General features: G+C 36.0%; 1 protein-coding gene across 1 annotated transcript; it reads left to right on the top strand.

The window, feature by feature from the left end:
• Window positions 1-1,921: 1,921 nt before the first annotated feature.
• On the top strand, window positions 1,922-14,410 carry LOC122480985 (bile acid receptor-like). The gene is made up of 10 exons (XM_043575926.1): window positions 1,922-2,198; window positions 4,542-4,915; window positions 6,515-6,656; window positions 8,524-8,663; window positions 8,769-8,873; window positions 9,037-9,136; window positions 10,198-10,320; window positions 10,724-10,849; window positions 11,007-11,120; window positions 13,657-14,410. The coding sequence occupies exons 1-10, from the start codon at window positions 2,135-2,137 to the stop codon at window positions 13,902-13,904; spliced, it is 1,536 nt and encodes a 511-aa protein (XP_043431861.1). The 5' UTR covers window positions 1,922-2,134; the 3' UTR covers window positions 13,905-14,410.

Below are 14,410 nucleotides of genomic sequence, written 5' to 3' on the forward strand. Positions count from 1 at the left end.
ATTTGAACCCTGATAGTGGCATTACTACAGGATACTTATGTGTGTCTTTGTCAGGATACTACCAGTTTTGTTTTAATGTGCTACCTCTGGTTTGTTCTATATTATTTCTCAAACTCTCCCTCAGCAAAGTCTGTATCTAAGTAGTACCAAATACTTTTAAATTATCAGACTTCTTCAGATATTCAATATTGTATAAAGCCTCATGGCAAATGCAGCAATTTTAAAAGGAGGGTGAATAACAACTTCAAGTTTTCACATTCATTTATAATTTTATGAAATTGAATTGAGACTCCAAAGAGAAGTTTGGAAAGAACTGAACAGGATCATTGCTAAAAGGGACCACACAAATTAAATGGCTGGCATTCAGAATTGTTTTTTCTATGGAGGGCCAATTGACCTGTTGCAATATAGGAAACACAGAAGTGTATGCTGACTGATCATACTGATTTTAGTCCTGACTTTTCAAGGAAGGAAAACTTCATATCAAAGTTGCACTTATTTGGGGGCACTGTTTTTGCTTCATCTCTTCCATCCAATGCTCATTCTACTGACTGCTATGCTGTCAGAAGACTGGAGATTCAAACGCTTTTAAAGGAGCATACATTCTATTAGATGATAAAGGGGACACATTTCAGAGATATTACTATTTGAACCGTCTTCGTGGACATAGAAACCTTAGCCACGAACTCGTCACATGGGTAATAAATCCAAGTGAAAGATTTTTCAATATAAGCTCAGAGACTGTCTCAGAAGTTGGTCACATAAATTTTCTGGCATGATTTAAAACCCCAATTTCTCCTTTTTTGGTTCTTTTTGAAGGTGAAAACAGTCTTTATCTTCCAGTAGAGAAGATAAAGCTGTAAGATACGATGGACTCTAGGGTGAACTTTATTTTCTTCCAATAATTTTCAATCTCTTAAACTGTGATTTCCTGTTTAAGGGTATTTAAATTTTTGGAGTTCCTTTCTAGGAAATAACAAAAATAAAGACTTTTTTTTTCCCCTTAAAGGATAGCCTTAGATTTTGAATAATTTTTCTTATAACAGCTTATGATTTTTAGGCTTTACTATTAAAAATAAAACACTTTCTCCAGTAATCCATAAACTTTCTTTAATAAATAAAAAAATAAAATTTTAGTTAAGCAGAACCAAAATTAATGTTTTAATGTTTAGCATATCATAGGACTATGAAAAATATTTATAGAGGACTTAGAAGATAAACACAAGTGCTATGAAAGGCATTTTTTCTTACTCTTTAATTTCCTTCGTGAAAAAGCCTCATTTTTCTTCCTAGTTCCTCTAAATTTAGAACAGTGAAATCTTGAACCTATTAGAATAGAGATTATGAGAATCAGTTATTAAGACAAGAAGTGTGCTGGATTTTACATACATTAATTAAACTCTCCCAATAATTTTGCCAGGAGGGTTTTATTATTTTTCTTCTACAAATGAGGAAACTAAGGTTTAGGGAGGTTTAATAAATGACCCATAAGTAAGTGGTGAAAGCAGTGTATGAAGCCTGACACCAAAGCTTGGTACACTTTCAAAAGCCACATTTAAAAAAAAAAAAAAAAGCCACATTGATTATTACCAAGGTTTAATGAGTTATTTGTAAAGAGCTGAGCAATAAGAAATTGGTAAAATTAGGGATGCCTGGGTGGCTCAGTCAGTTAAATGTCCAACTTTGGCTTGGTTCATGATCTCACGTTTCATGGGTTCGAGCCCCACTTCGGGCTCTGCGCTGACAGCTCAGAGCCTGGAGCCTGCTTTGGATTCTGTGTCTCACTATCTCTCTGCCCCTCCCCTGCTCATGATCTCTCTCTCTCTCTCTCTCTCTCTCTTTCAAAAATGAACATTAAAAATTAAAAAAATATATATATGTATAAAGAAATTGGCAGAATTAATAATTTGGCGTTTAGAAATTGAAAACTCACTATTTTTCCAATTAAAGTATAAATGTAGATGTCTAATTTTAGTATAAATTCTGCTAACTCCTCTTTTCCAAAAATAGTACTGTACTTTTATAAAGTCATGCTGAGTTGATAATCATGCTTTCAGATAGTCTACAAAAGTTTTATTTCCTTCAGGCTCTATTTCAGCATTCACTGATGAGTAAGTGAGAATTGGACCAGAGAATGGCAAATACTTATGTTACTACATCTGATGGGTACTGTCTTGCTGAACCAGTGCAGTACTATGGTATGTAGACAAATACAGTATAATAGTTAATAAAACATTTTTGTGTGTGTGTGTAATATTGGTTAATAGGGTTTTTTAAAAAAGAAATAAACAAGTGGGGCGCCTGGGTGGCGCAGTCGGTTAAGCGTCCGACTTCAGCCAGGTCACGATCTCACGGTCCGTGAGTTCGAGCCCCGCGTCAGGCTCTGGGCTGATGGCTCAGAGCCTGGAGCCTGTTTCTGATTCTGTGTCTCCCTCTCTCTCTGCCCCTCCCCCGTTCATGCTCTGTCTCTCTCTGTCCCAAAAATAAATAAATGTTGAAAAAAAAAAAAAAAAGAAATAAACAAGTAAACCAAAGACTTTAAATTATTCTCAACAAGAGGAATTAAAATAAAAAACTTAATAAAAAATTATTCCCTCTACGAGAATATAATTTAAAAAATCAGTAATATTAAAATATTGTAAGCCAGAATCAATTGTAAAAGGGAAAAGCCCAGCGTGCTTGGGTAACTCAGTCGGTTGAGCATCAGACTCTTGATTTTGGCTCAGGTTATGATCTCACAGTTCATGGGATGGAGCCCTGAGTTGGGCTTTGTGCTGATAGCTAAGAGCCTGCTTGGGATTCTCTCTCCCTTGCTCTGACCCTCGTCCGTGTGCCTGCGGGAGTACTCTCTCTCTCTCTCAAAATAAATAAACTTTAAAAAAAAAAGGAGGGAAAATCAAGATAGTACAAAATTGTATTTAATTTTTAAAATGTGAATTAACATGCACATTAGAAGTTGTTTTAGGAGTTAGTTGTAGCTAGTTCACATGCAATTTAGTAAATGTAGCTCAGAGTGCTATTCAATATACTTGAAATTTTAATCTTGATATAAGATTTTTATCAAAGGGAAAGAAATAGAAACAGAATGCAGGATATGACAGGAATTTTCTCCAAAAAGAGTAAGGCTATAATATAAATTTATTTTAGGGGCAGTTTTCTTGTTAGGGGTAAGGTTAGGGTTGAGATTTCAACTCGGATTGCCATGACAATGGAACATCAGCCAGTATTCTACAGTCTTTTGACACTCAGTCAAGAAGGGCCTTCTTCTTTTAAAAAAAGTTACATTGTTTTTACCGATAACCTTTCTTTTCATATCAGGTGGTCATTAGTATTTACTCAACACTTAGCATTAGACTGAATGCTCTAAGATTGCAAGTGACTTATGTGAGTTAGTTAATGAAAATTATGTTTACTGATCTTGGTAGAATTTTGAGGTTAATCACCTGGTGATTCAGCATCAGGAAAAGTACAAATATTGCTAGTTACAGACATAGGGCACTCAGTACTCCTGGATCCATTTGGAGCCAATTTTCTGGATTTAGATTTAACAATTTTGCTGAAAGTGAAAAGTAAGTTGGTGTTTGGGAGCTTCTGATAATTATAATAGTGATATTCATTAAGCATTATTTTGTATTTTATGTTTTATGTTTTATATTTGCTTTTGCATACCATCTTTTATTTATCCTTACAGTAACCCTTTGAGGTAGGTGAACTTATCACCACATAATTGCTAGTTAGAACTGTTAGTCAACAAAACACAAAAGAAACTAGTAATTTAAATCAGGCCTATGAATTGCAAAGGAGAGTGTTAAGGTATATTTAATGGGGAGTTCAAGTAAATAATATTTTTTTAATTAATTAATTTATTTTGAGAGAGAGAGAGAAAGCACGAGTCAGGGAGGGGCAGAGAGAGAGGGAGAGAGAGAGAATCCCAAGCAGGGTCCACGCTGTCAGCGCAAAGCCCAACACGGGACTTGAACTCATGAACTGAACTCATGAACTGTGAAATCATGACCTGAGCTGAAGTTGGACACTTTAACTGACTGAGCCAGCTAGGAGCCCCAGAAAAAAAATTTTTCTTTGCTTGAAATAACCAGGTAACTGGTAAAATTGTATTTCAGGTTGGTATTTTGGGGAGGTGCTAATTTATGAATTCATCTCTTTGTTGGCCTGACTGCACTGCAAACGGTTGTATCCACAATAAGGGAAATGCATACAGTGGGGAAAACCTTCTTTCATTCCAAACTTTGGGAAATACGCATTTGTATTTAAGAAGGAGGCTGGAGTTGGTATGCAGGCCATTAGCAACAACTGCCCTTTCTCCCAGCTCCTGGGCAACCTCTGCCTACCACTGGGACGGCAGCACTTACGATGCACTGCAATACAGTTTACTGCCTGCTCCTCATGCTGGACAGCAAATCCTTGGGATGTAGTGGACATGTTGAACTGTTTGTTGAGCATAAAACTCTTTGACCTTTGAAAACAATTATGAAATTTTGACTTTTTACCATTTGTTCTTTGTTTATGCTAAAAACACCTAGATATTCTGCCAGAGCAAATCAGTTATCAGCTGTACGACACTGATTTTCAAGAATCGCCTTTTTGCCAGTATTCTACCGTCCAGTTGCCAACAGCTCTACAGTCCCAATCTTTACAAAGTCATTTCAACACTTACAGCTTGGATCCACAGTTCAGTGGTGGAGAATGTGGACTTGTTTCCTGTGAATTAAATAAACCCACTTATGTGGTTGACCATGATGTTGAAGATGGATACTCTGGAATAAAAAGGTCCAGACTAACTCATTCTTCTATGCGAATTAAGAGACAGGAAGACCTCTGTGTAGTTTGTGGTGATAAAGCATCAGGATATCATTATAATGCACTTACTTGTGAAGGTTGCAAAGGTAAGGATAAAGTTAAAACGAAACTGAAGTCCTAGTGTTCACTGAAGAGACATGAAATTTTAGGCCTGTAAGAATAGCCTTACTTTTTAAAGTGTGAAAAAGAAAACCAGGGAGACCCATTGATGTATTTAAAGGTGATCCATCTGTGGCATAAAAGACATGAAAGTGGAATGTAATAAAGTTTTGATTTAGTTTTCATTTTTGATGAAAACTTTTACATTTAAATACAAACTTCAATATTTATATAATAGCAGGAGGTTTCTGTGTTCCTAGATGAATCTGATATTGGAATGGAAAATGACTTTTAAAACCATCTGAAGGGTAACTAATACATCTTCTCATGCGGCTGGTATAATTCATGCATTAGAAAGGAATTCGAAATTAAATGACTTCTATGAGTCTATTTTAATTCTTTTGGAATGCTTTTTTGAAAACAAATGGGAAGTTTGCAACCAAAGATCATTATTGACAATGGAATTTTCAAAAAGTGAAATAGCCCTTGATGAAATTTTGAGGTATTAAAACACTTCTGCACTATTTTTATTTACAAATGCAATGTTGAGACAGACCTGGAAATGCTTAGGCCAATGCAGCACTAGGTAAACATATCTATTAGAAGTTCACGGTGAAGACTTACTGTCAGAATCTCACAGCATACCCCTCACAAAGAACAGCCAAATAAAGACTGTGGGAAATGAAGTACCAGCTTTGTGAATAGAATAGCTGGGCATGTATTTGCTTACTCTTAAAATGCAGGGCCTTGCTGTTAAAACTAGGTGGAGGATGAGGCATAGTTCTTGAAGACTTCAGCTGACCTTTCTGCTCCCTTTGTTGAATCTAAGTCATGAAACTCTCACTCTCAAGTGTGGCTACAGAAAAAAGGTATGGCAGGCCTCTGAGAGAGGCATTGACATGGCTTATCAACTTTACTGCTTGGAATGGATTAAGAAGGTAGCAGGGGTGACTACAGAGAAATGGGAAATAAAAGAGGAAATGGGAAGGGGGACTGCTATGCATGGATTTACGAAATGAAAGAGAAAATATAGATACCTCCACCAAAACACACACACACACACATAACACAGCCAACTCAATGTCTCAGGCCAAATAACTTAAAAATATTTTCTCACCTGTGGGGGTGCTAAAAAAGGAAGGACAGGGGACTAAGTTTCAAAGAATAACTCTTCCTTTATGGGTTGAGGTGGAAATGTGAGGAGAGCAGAAAAGAGGTTTCACCTGAGCACATATTATTTCAAAGGCAGCTAGAGAGATGCTTCATGGAATCTTGATAGTCTGAAGAACATAGTTATAAAAATGCTTTAGATGATATAGTATAACCATAGTAAAATAGATAAAATAAAATCTTAATGTGTTGGAGCTATTTAGTTTAATTTTCGGATGTGATTATTGAAAGGAATACCCTTGGAATAGAATATTATCAATCACGAGGGAATATAAATGTATATCAAACCAAACCTTCTTATTGATAGAAAAACACACTTTATTGAAATAATTTTATTTTAATCATTTTACTAGGAAGGTATATATTAATGAAAAACAACTAAAAATACCTAATCGTAAATTTTAAAAGTAGTATTTCTTGTCATTAGGTTTTTTTTCGACGTAGCATCACCAAAAATGCAGTATATCATTGCAAGAATGGTGGCCACTGTGAAATGGACATGTACATGCGTAGGAAATGTCAAGAGTGCAGACTAAAAAAGTGTAAGGCAGTAGGAATGTTGGCAGAATGTAAGTATTATTGTGGATTTGGGGGGCTCTTTTTTTGAGGTGGATTTTAGTTTTTCTTATCTTCCTGACAACTTAACGCATTCCTCAGATTGTCATTTTGAATTGTAACATAGTTATCTAGATTTAAGCTATTTCTCTAGCAACTGATAAATTAGGATGACCAGTAACCAATCTAGGTAGTTATTTCCATAAACCCCGTTCTATACTATATTGCTGTAATTTTGCCAGTAATCATATGTTCTTAACTGGAAATCCTTGTACTGCCATATTACTTAACTTAAAGTTATATAATGTATCTATAAAGAGCAGAATTTTATTTAAAAAAAATTTTTTTTAACGTTTATTTTTGGGACAGAGAGAGACAGAGCATGAATGGGGGAGGGGCAGAGAGAGAGAGGGAGACACAGAATCGGAAGCAGGCTCCAGGCTCTGAGCCATCAGCCCAGAGCCCGACGCGGGGCTGGAACCCACGGACCTGAGATCGTGACCTGAGCTGAAGTCGGACGCCCAACCGACTGAGCCACCCAGGCGCCCCAAAAGAGCAGAATTTTAAATTGGTAGTTCCCCTTCTTTGGTCTGGTATCTTTACAAGCCTACATGATACCATGATAGGGAAGTAGAGCCTACTAACAACCCATAGGTGTCAAAACCCAACTCAACAGGCAAAAGAGTACCTAAGCTGTTTGGGTTTCTTGTATGTTCACTGAGTTTTTAGCTGATAACTTACATGATGTCATTTAATCCTCAGAGTAGCACTAAGATTTTGGCATTATTTCCTCAATTTCTCCTATTTCCCAGGGCTCAAAATCTCATGGTGATTTCAAAATTTCATTTTTCTTAGTAAGGTACTATCAATGTTTTCTTCTCATGTCTAATCTTGCACAAACTCTTATCATCTTGCACTTATACTATTATATTAATTTTATGGCTATTTCTTCATTTTCTGTTTTTTAGTTCAATCTACCTTCCACTGCTATAATATTCTTCAATTTTTATTGTTACATTCTTGTTCAATAAATACCAATGCAGTATCCTGTTTATTTTATACAGCTTATTATAATAAAATCCAAACTCTTCAAAGTTTTTGAGTGAAAGGATTCCTATTTAAGATTCTAGGGTTGGAGAAGATCTTAAGGTTATCCTGTCCAGCCTGAATCCTTTACTTTATCCCTGTCTTGAGACTGCTCGGGCTGCCATAACAAAATACCATTTTCTTGTCTTGTTAGGAAAAAATTGACTTAGCTCATTTGAAAAATCACAAAATATTCTCTTGACCTTATATAAAAATCAAAGAAAAAAAGCTCATGGATAAGGTAGTTAGTTCAACTGCTATACCAATTGATATTTTATATTACTTCCAAGATCTAATTAATGTGTATATTTCTCTGACATAAAAAGGTCTAAACTTATAGTTTGGAGATGCAAAATTAATTTTTAATTTATGTCTAGGCTATGTATTTTTTTTGATGTTTATTTTTTGAGACACAGTGCGAGTCGGGGAGGGGCAGAGAGAGAGGGAGATGCAGAATCCGAAGCAGGCTCCAGGCTCTGAGCTGTCAGCACAAAGCCTGATTGATGCGTGGCTTGAATTCCCGGGCCATGAGATCATGACCTGAGCCGAAGTTGGAAGCTCAACCGACTGAGCCACCCAGGTGCCCGTAGGCTAACTATGTATTTTTAAGCAGAAGGAAGGAAAAGGAGAAAGTAATGTAGTAAATTTAATTACTGCTTGCCATAAAAGAAAGATTCTTTGTGAAAAGACAAGTCTATGATTATATATGTATCCAGTATAAGACAATTTTCATCAAATCCTAGAATGTTATTTGCCATACCTAAAACATTTTATATGAATTTTGTAATATCACAGGTTTGCTCACAGAAATCCAATGCAAATCAAAGAGACTTCGAAAGAATTTTAAGCAGAAGAATAGTTTTTCCTCTAGCATCAAAGTGGAAGAGGAAGTAGACAACAAGCTTGTATCATCCACCACTAGATCTGGAAAAGTGGCAAGACTCTTCTTATAAAATTTCTTGTTTCTTTAATGATGACATGATGTCTTGTTTAATAAGAATTCATTATAGTTCTCCTCCCTCCCCCATGTTTTCTTACAGATTAAGGAGAGCATGGAACTAACTCACGAGGAACATCAGCTCATTAAGGACATTATGGCTGCTCATCAAAAATACACAAGTCCTTTAGAGGAAACAAAGATGTTTGTATGTGTTCATTATTGGCAGGAAATAATTTATAACTAATTATGTTAGAAAATAAGAGTGTCAATGTGAAAGTTAAAAATTTAAACTTGTAATTTAAAAGTTAAACATTTTAATTTACTTAAAAGAAAAAAATCTATTAACCTTATTTCTTTTTGCTGGCTAGCTCCAGAAGTATGCAAATCCTGAGCTGAGCTTTTTGCAACTCTCGGAGACCATGGTCCTACACCTACAGGGGTTAGTGGATTTTACCAAGGGACTCCCAGGTAATCACTTCACCTTTGGAAAAAAAATTAACACTTTTTTTTAATTAAAAAAAATTTTTTTAATGCTTTTATTTATTTTTTTGAGACAGTGAGAGACAGAGCATGAGCAGGGGAGGGGCAGAGAGAGGGGGAGACACAGAATCTGAAGCAGGGTCCAGGCTCTGAACTGGCAGTATAGAGCCCGACGTGGGGCCTGAACTCATGGACCGCGAGATCATGACCTGAGCTGAAGTCGGACGCATAACCGACTGAGCCACCCAGGCGCCCCAACACTTTTTTTTTTTTTTTTTAAGTTTCCTATTTTAAAGGAAGGGGACCATTTTTTTCCAGCAAAGCTGGTGGAAATGGTTCATTTTGTCTGCTTTAATTTTTTTTTTTAACGTTTTATTTATTTTTGAGACAGGGAGAGACAGAGCATGAACAGGGGAGGGTCAGAGAGAGGGAGACACAGAATCTGAAACAGGCTCCAGGCTCTGAGCTGTCAGCACAGAGCCTGATGTGGGGATCGAACTCACGGATCGTGAGATCATGACCTGAGCTGAAGTCGGCCGCTTAACCGACTGAGCCACCCAGGCACCCCATTTTGTCTGCTTTAAACAATCAGGTAGTTGAAAGTATAAATATTTTAAAATATTCAAATGACTCCAAGGACTTAGGAGCAAGAGAAATAATATGACTGTATCTTTTAACTTTAGCTAAAACATGAAACAAACAAAATTGCCGGTACAGTATGAAAAAATCAAGGTACAGTTGGCCAAAACTTACCTATCTACATATACAGATAACTCACTGTAAAAATAAATTCTTTGAGGCTAAACTATGTTTGATTTGCTCTTGCCATATGAAAGTATTATTATCTAGTTCTGATGAAAGTGCTCCAAAATATTATCATGTGGAATCAAGAATTTTATTTAGATTTGAAGTTACAAATTGTGATTATTCTAAGGAAACATTTAGGATTTATATTGTAACTAAATGGATAGTTAAAAATACTAAATCTTATACCTGAAAATTATCTTTTCATTATTGATTTCAAACAATTATGTGATCTTTTGTTAAAGGATTTGAAAATTTGACAACTGAGGACCAGACTGCATTACGTAAAGGATCAAAAACTGAAGTGATGTTTCTTCACGGGGCCCAACTTTACAGCCTGAAAGAATGTCTTTCGTCAGCTTCTGAAAGTAAAAAAGTCCGGCCAACATAACCTTACTGTTAACAGTTACTATTAAATACAGCAGCAAATTATACAAATTGAGTTATTTTTCTTATTGTATTTTTGTTTTACTAGTTAGTGTAGTAATAAGAATTTCGTAATAGCTTTTCTAATTCATTGGTCTAGCTTTTGCTTTTCTTTTAAAGTAAACCATTTTTATTATATGGCATCATAAGAAAAATCTTTTTGGAAGGTTGTCTACACAAAATTTATATAAAATCTAAACTATTAATCTCACTTCCCGTTTCAGTAACAAAAATTATAAATCTACCATTTGTTGGGAATGTTTCCTAACAGATTAGAGAGAATGGATTTACTATCTGTGTAAAGTTTTTTCAAAAATCAGACTTTATGTTTTCCCCTGTTACTAGGTACTATGAGAATATCAGATCATTCAGATCACTCACTGAATTGTCACAATCAGAGTGTTAATAGAAGTGTTATTTATTCTATGGAAACCTTTTGCAACGAAGACTGTCCTCCGACTACACTGACTGGTAATATTACATATCATACAAAATATAATGGGTGGAAAAAATTGGTCAGATATAATGTTTTATTTTATTATTCTGCTTTAAGGAAAAATGATAATGACAATATGTTTGATTCTGCGCTATGTTCTGATGAAAATACATTTGATATTAATCTTTTTAGGTATTGCTGAAGAATTTATTAACACATTGTTTTACTTCTACAGAAGAATGAGTGAGCTTAATATTACTAATACTGAATATGCTCTGCTTGCAGCAACAACTGTGTTTTTTTCAGGTAAAAACCATTCAAAAGTAAAAATTTAGATTAAGTTTGGCAATCAAATCATGATGTCTGTGGTTATTACATTATTCACCGATGCCAAATGTAACAATTTTGTTTCATCAAAATCTCTTTCTCCTTGAGAGAATTCTCTTTAGCTTACAAACATGCTATAATTTCTTGCATCTCAAAAAACGCCTTCTTGACCTATAATCCCCTTTCAGCTGTTCTCCCATTTCTCTGTTCTACTTTACAGAAAAAAAAAACTTTTTGAGTTGTCTGTGCTCCTGCCTTTATTTCTCTCATTTACTCATGAACCCACTGCAGTCAGATTTTGTCCCCTTCTTTCCATTCTGCCATAACTTGTCAAGATCTTTAGTAATCTGGCATTGCTGATTCAAGTGGTCAATTCTTAGTCCTTAGTGTACTTGACCCATCATCAACTTCATCTGACAGAGCAGATCATTGCTTCTTTCTTGGAACACTTTCATCACTTGGCTTCTGTTGGTCACTCCCTCCCTTTTGAAAAAAAAATTTTTCCCCACTTAATTTCCAGGACATCACACTCTCTTGATTTTCCTCCTCAATGACTGCTCTTTCCTTCTCCTTTGTTGACTCCTCCTCATCTTTCACACTGATAAATGCTAAGAGTGTTCTAAGGCTCAGTTCTTTTCTCTTCCATACTCACTTCCCCTGAAATTTCATCCTATCTCATGGTTTTGAACACCATCTACATGTTAACAACTCTCAAATTTTTTTATCTGAGAGAGAGAGAGAGCGCATGTGTGTGCAGGAGAGTGAGTGGGGGAGGGGCAGAGGGAGTGAGAACTTAGGCAGTCTCCTTGCTGAGCCTGAGCTGAGTATGGAGCCTGATGTGTGGGGCTCAATCCCATGACCCTGGGATCACAACCTGAGCCAAAATCAAGAGTTGGATGCTCAACTGACTAAGCCACCCAGGCGACCCAGCCAATTCCCAAATTTATATACCAACTTGGACTGCTCCCCTAACTCCACTAAATAGCCTACTCAAGATTTCAACCTGCAGTAAGGCATATCAAATTTAACCTATCCCAAGATGAACTCCTGATCTCTCCCCGATCCTCCTATGTTCTTCCTCCATCTTTACTAAATGGCATCTCCATCCTTCAAGTTGCACAAACCAAAAACCCATATCAAAAAGGCAACATCTCCTGTTGGCTCTAGCCTCAGAATATATCCAGAATTCAACCATGTCTTACTGTTCTGTTCCTGCCACCCTAATTCAAACTAGTGTCCTTTTTTGCTTTCCTGTTTCTGCCCTTTCCTCCCTAGGGTCTAGTCTCTCTATGGAGACCAGAGTTATTCTTTTAAAACATAGGCCAGATCATTTCACTTCTCTGCTCATAACCCTTTCATGGTTTCCTATTCTACATGGCTTAAAGCCCAGTTTTTTCCATTATTGCCTACTACTATTCCTTTTGCTTACACCACCACAGCCACATTTTTTTTTTCCCACATTACTTTTGATACATTTTGTTACTTGAAAATGTCAAGCAGTCTCCTGCCACAGGTTGTACTGTACTTGACAAATATCCTTGGAAACCTATTTCCCCAGAATAGCTACATGCCTCCCTCCTTCATCTTGGATCTCTGCTAAATGTCATCCTATCTCTGATTATCCTTTTAAAAATAGCTAGTGTGCCTCCCCCCCTAAATTCTTATCCCTTTCTCTGTTTGTCTCTGTAACACATATCATTGTCATATTATATTTTTATTTAAAATGTGTATATGTCTCTTTTCTCATCCACTCCTCCCAAACTCAGGATATAAGCTTAATGAGGGCAGGAAATTGTGTCTATTTATGTTCACTGCTGTATCTCTACCAAAATGCCTGGATAAATAATTGTTGCCTAAGCGTTAAGAAATTCTTGGTTGGTTCTTATTTTTATAACTAGGTACTTAAGAAGCTTAACCTTTTGGGGCACCTGGGTGGCTCAGTCAGTTAAGCGTCCGACTTCAGCTCAGGTCATGATCTCACAGTCCGTGAGTTTGAGCCCCGTGTCAGGCTCTGTGCTGACAGCTCAGAGCCTGGAGCCTGTTTCAGATTCTGTGTCTCCCTCTCTCTCTGCCCCTCCCCGGCTCATGCTCTGTCTCTCTCTCTCTCTCAAAAATAAATAAAAACATTAAAAAAATAAATAAAAAAAGAAGCTTCACCTTTTACTTATTGTTGACCTGGAGGAAATTAATCTTTTTAAGTGTCAAGTAAGCTTGAAACTTGGTTTTATATTCTTACAACCACTTACTGACCTTTCTCTTCCTATTTGACTTCTCTACATCTTAAGAAGCTTGTCCAAAAAACAGCGGTAATAATAGAATTTACCTCATAGTGTACTCTGAAGACTAAATAAGACATTGCCTGAAATAAGTTACTTAGTGTAATATCTGGCATATATTAAGGGTTCAGTAAATATTTGCTATTTTTATTATTTACAAACTGTATTGTTTTCAATGAATTTGCTATCTTTTACCACTTTCCAGTGTTCATTAAGATGTATATGATGATGTTTTTCAGATCGTCCATGCCTTAAAAATAAGCAATATGTGGAAAATTTACAAGAACCAGTTTTACAGATTTTATACAAATATTCAAAAATTTATCATCCAGAAGACCTACAGCATTTTGCTCGTCTCATAGGGAGGCTCACAGAACTGAGGACACTGAATCACAACTACTCAGAAATACTTAGCACTTGGAAAGCAAAGGACCCCAAATTGGCTAGTTTACTCTCAGAGAAATGGAATTTGTATTCACATTGCTGAAATTTTAGAATGTGGTTGTGGTTTGTCTTAAAACTTTCAAAATCTAGATTGTTTATCATTATAGGATGACTGCTTTGAAAAACATAAACAGGATTGCTAGGTTACCAATGTAACAGCATAAAATGGGACATTATCAGTGCTCATCAAATTTTGTGGGATATAGGACCACCACTAGAGGGACATCCAGGATTCTTTTCCAGATTTGACTCAAAAGAAGCAAGGATTATTGTTTGCATGGTTCCTTCTAAAGGGAAAAATGCTAAATAGAGTTCTTTCCTGAAGATGCTCTACTTTTTCCCTTTAGTAGAAAACTGAACGAAAATATGTAGATTACTTATAGACATGAGAAAGGGTATCTAGTGGAAACAATTGTAATCAGAATAAAGGCAGTTTGTGAACCTCATTAATTAGGCCAGATTGATGGATAAAGAACTAACATTTTAAACATATTCCTGTTATGGCATTTTATGAATTATTAAAGAGGAACAAAACTTTGTTCAACTCTT

Source organism: Prionailurus bengalensis, chromosome C1 (assembly GCF_016509475.1).
Source record: "Prionailurus bengalensis isolate Pbe53 chromosome C1, Fcat_Pben_1.1_paternal_pri, whole genome shotgun sequence".
Taxonomy (NCBI): Eukaryota; Metazoa; Chordata; class Mammalia; order Carnivora; family Felidae; genus Prionailurus; species Prionailurus bengalensis.

What these genes read in the sequence shown, in the direction of transcription:
- LOC122480985 (XM_043575926.1), top strand. Translation starts at nt 2,135, where the DNA reads ATGGCAAATACTTATGTTACTACATCTGATGGGTACTGTCTTGCTGAA. An exon ending in TTTTACCAAGGGACTCCCAG is followed by an intron (nt 9,137 to 10,197) that starts GTAATCACTTCA and finishes CTTTTGTTAAAG; the next exon opens with GATTTGAAAATTTGACAACT. An exon ending in TCCTCCGACTACACTGACTG is followed by an intron (nt 10,850 to 11,006) that starts GTAATATTACAT and finishes TAATCTTTTTAG; the next exon opens with GTATTGCTGAAGAATTTATT.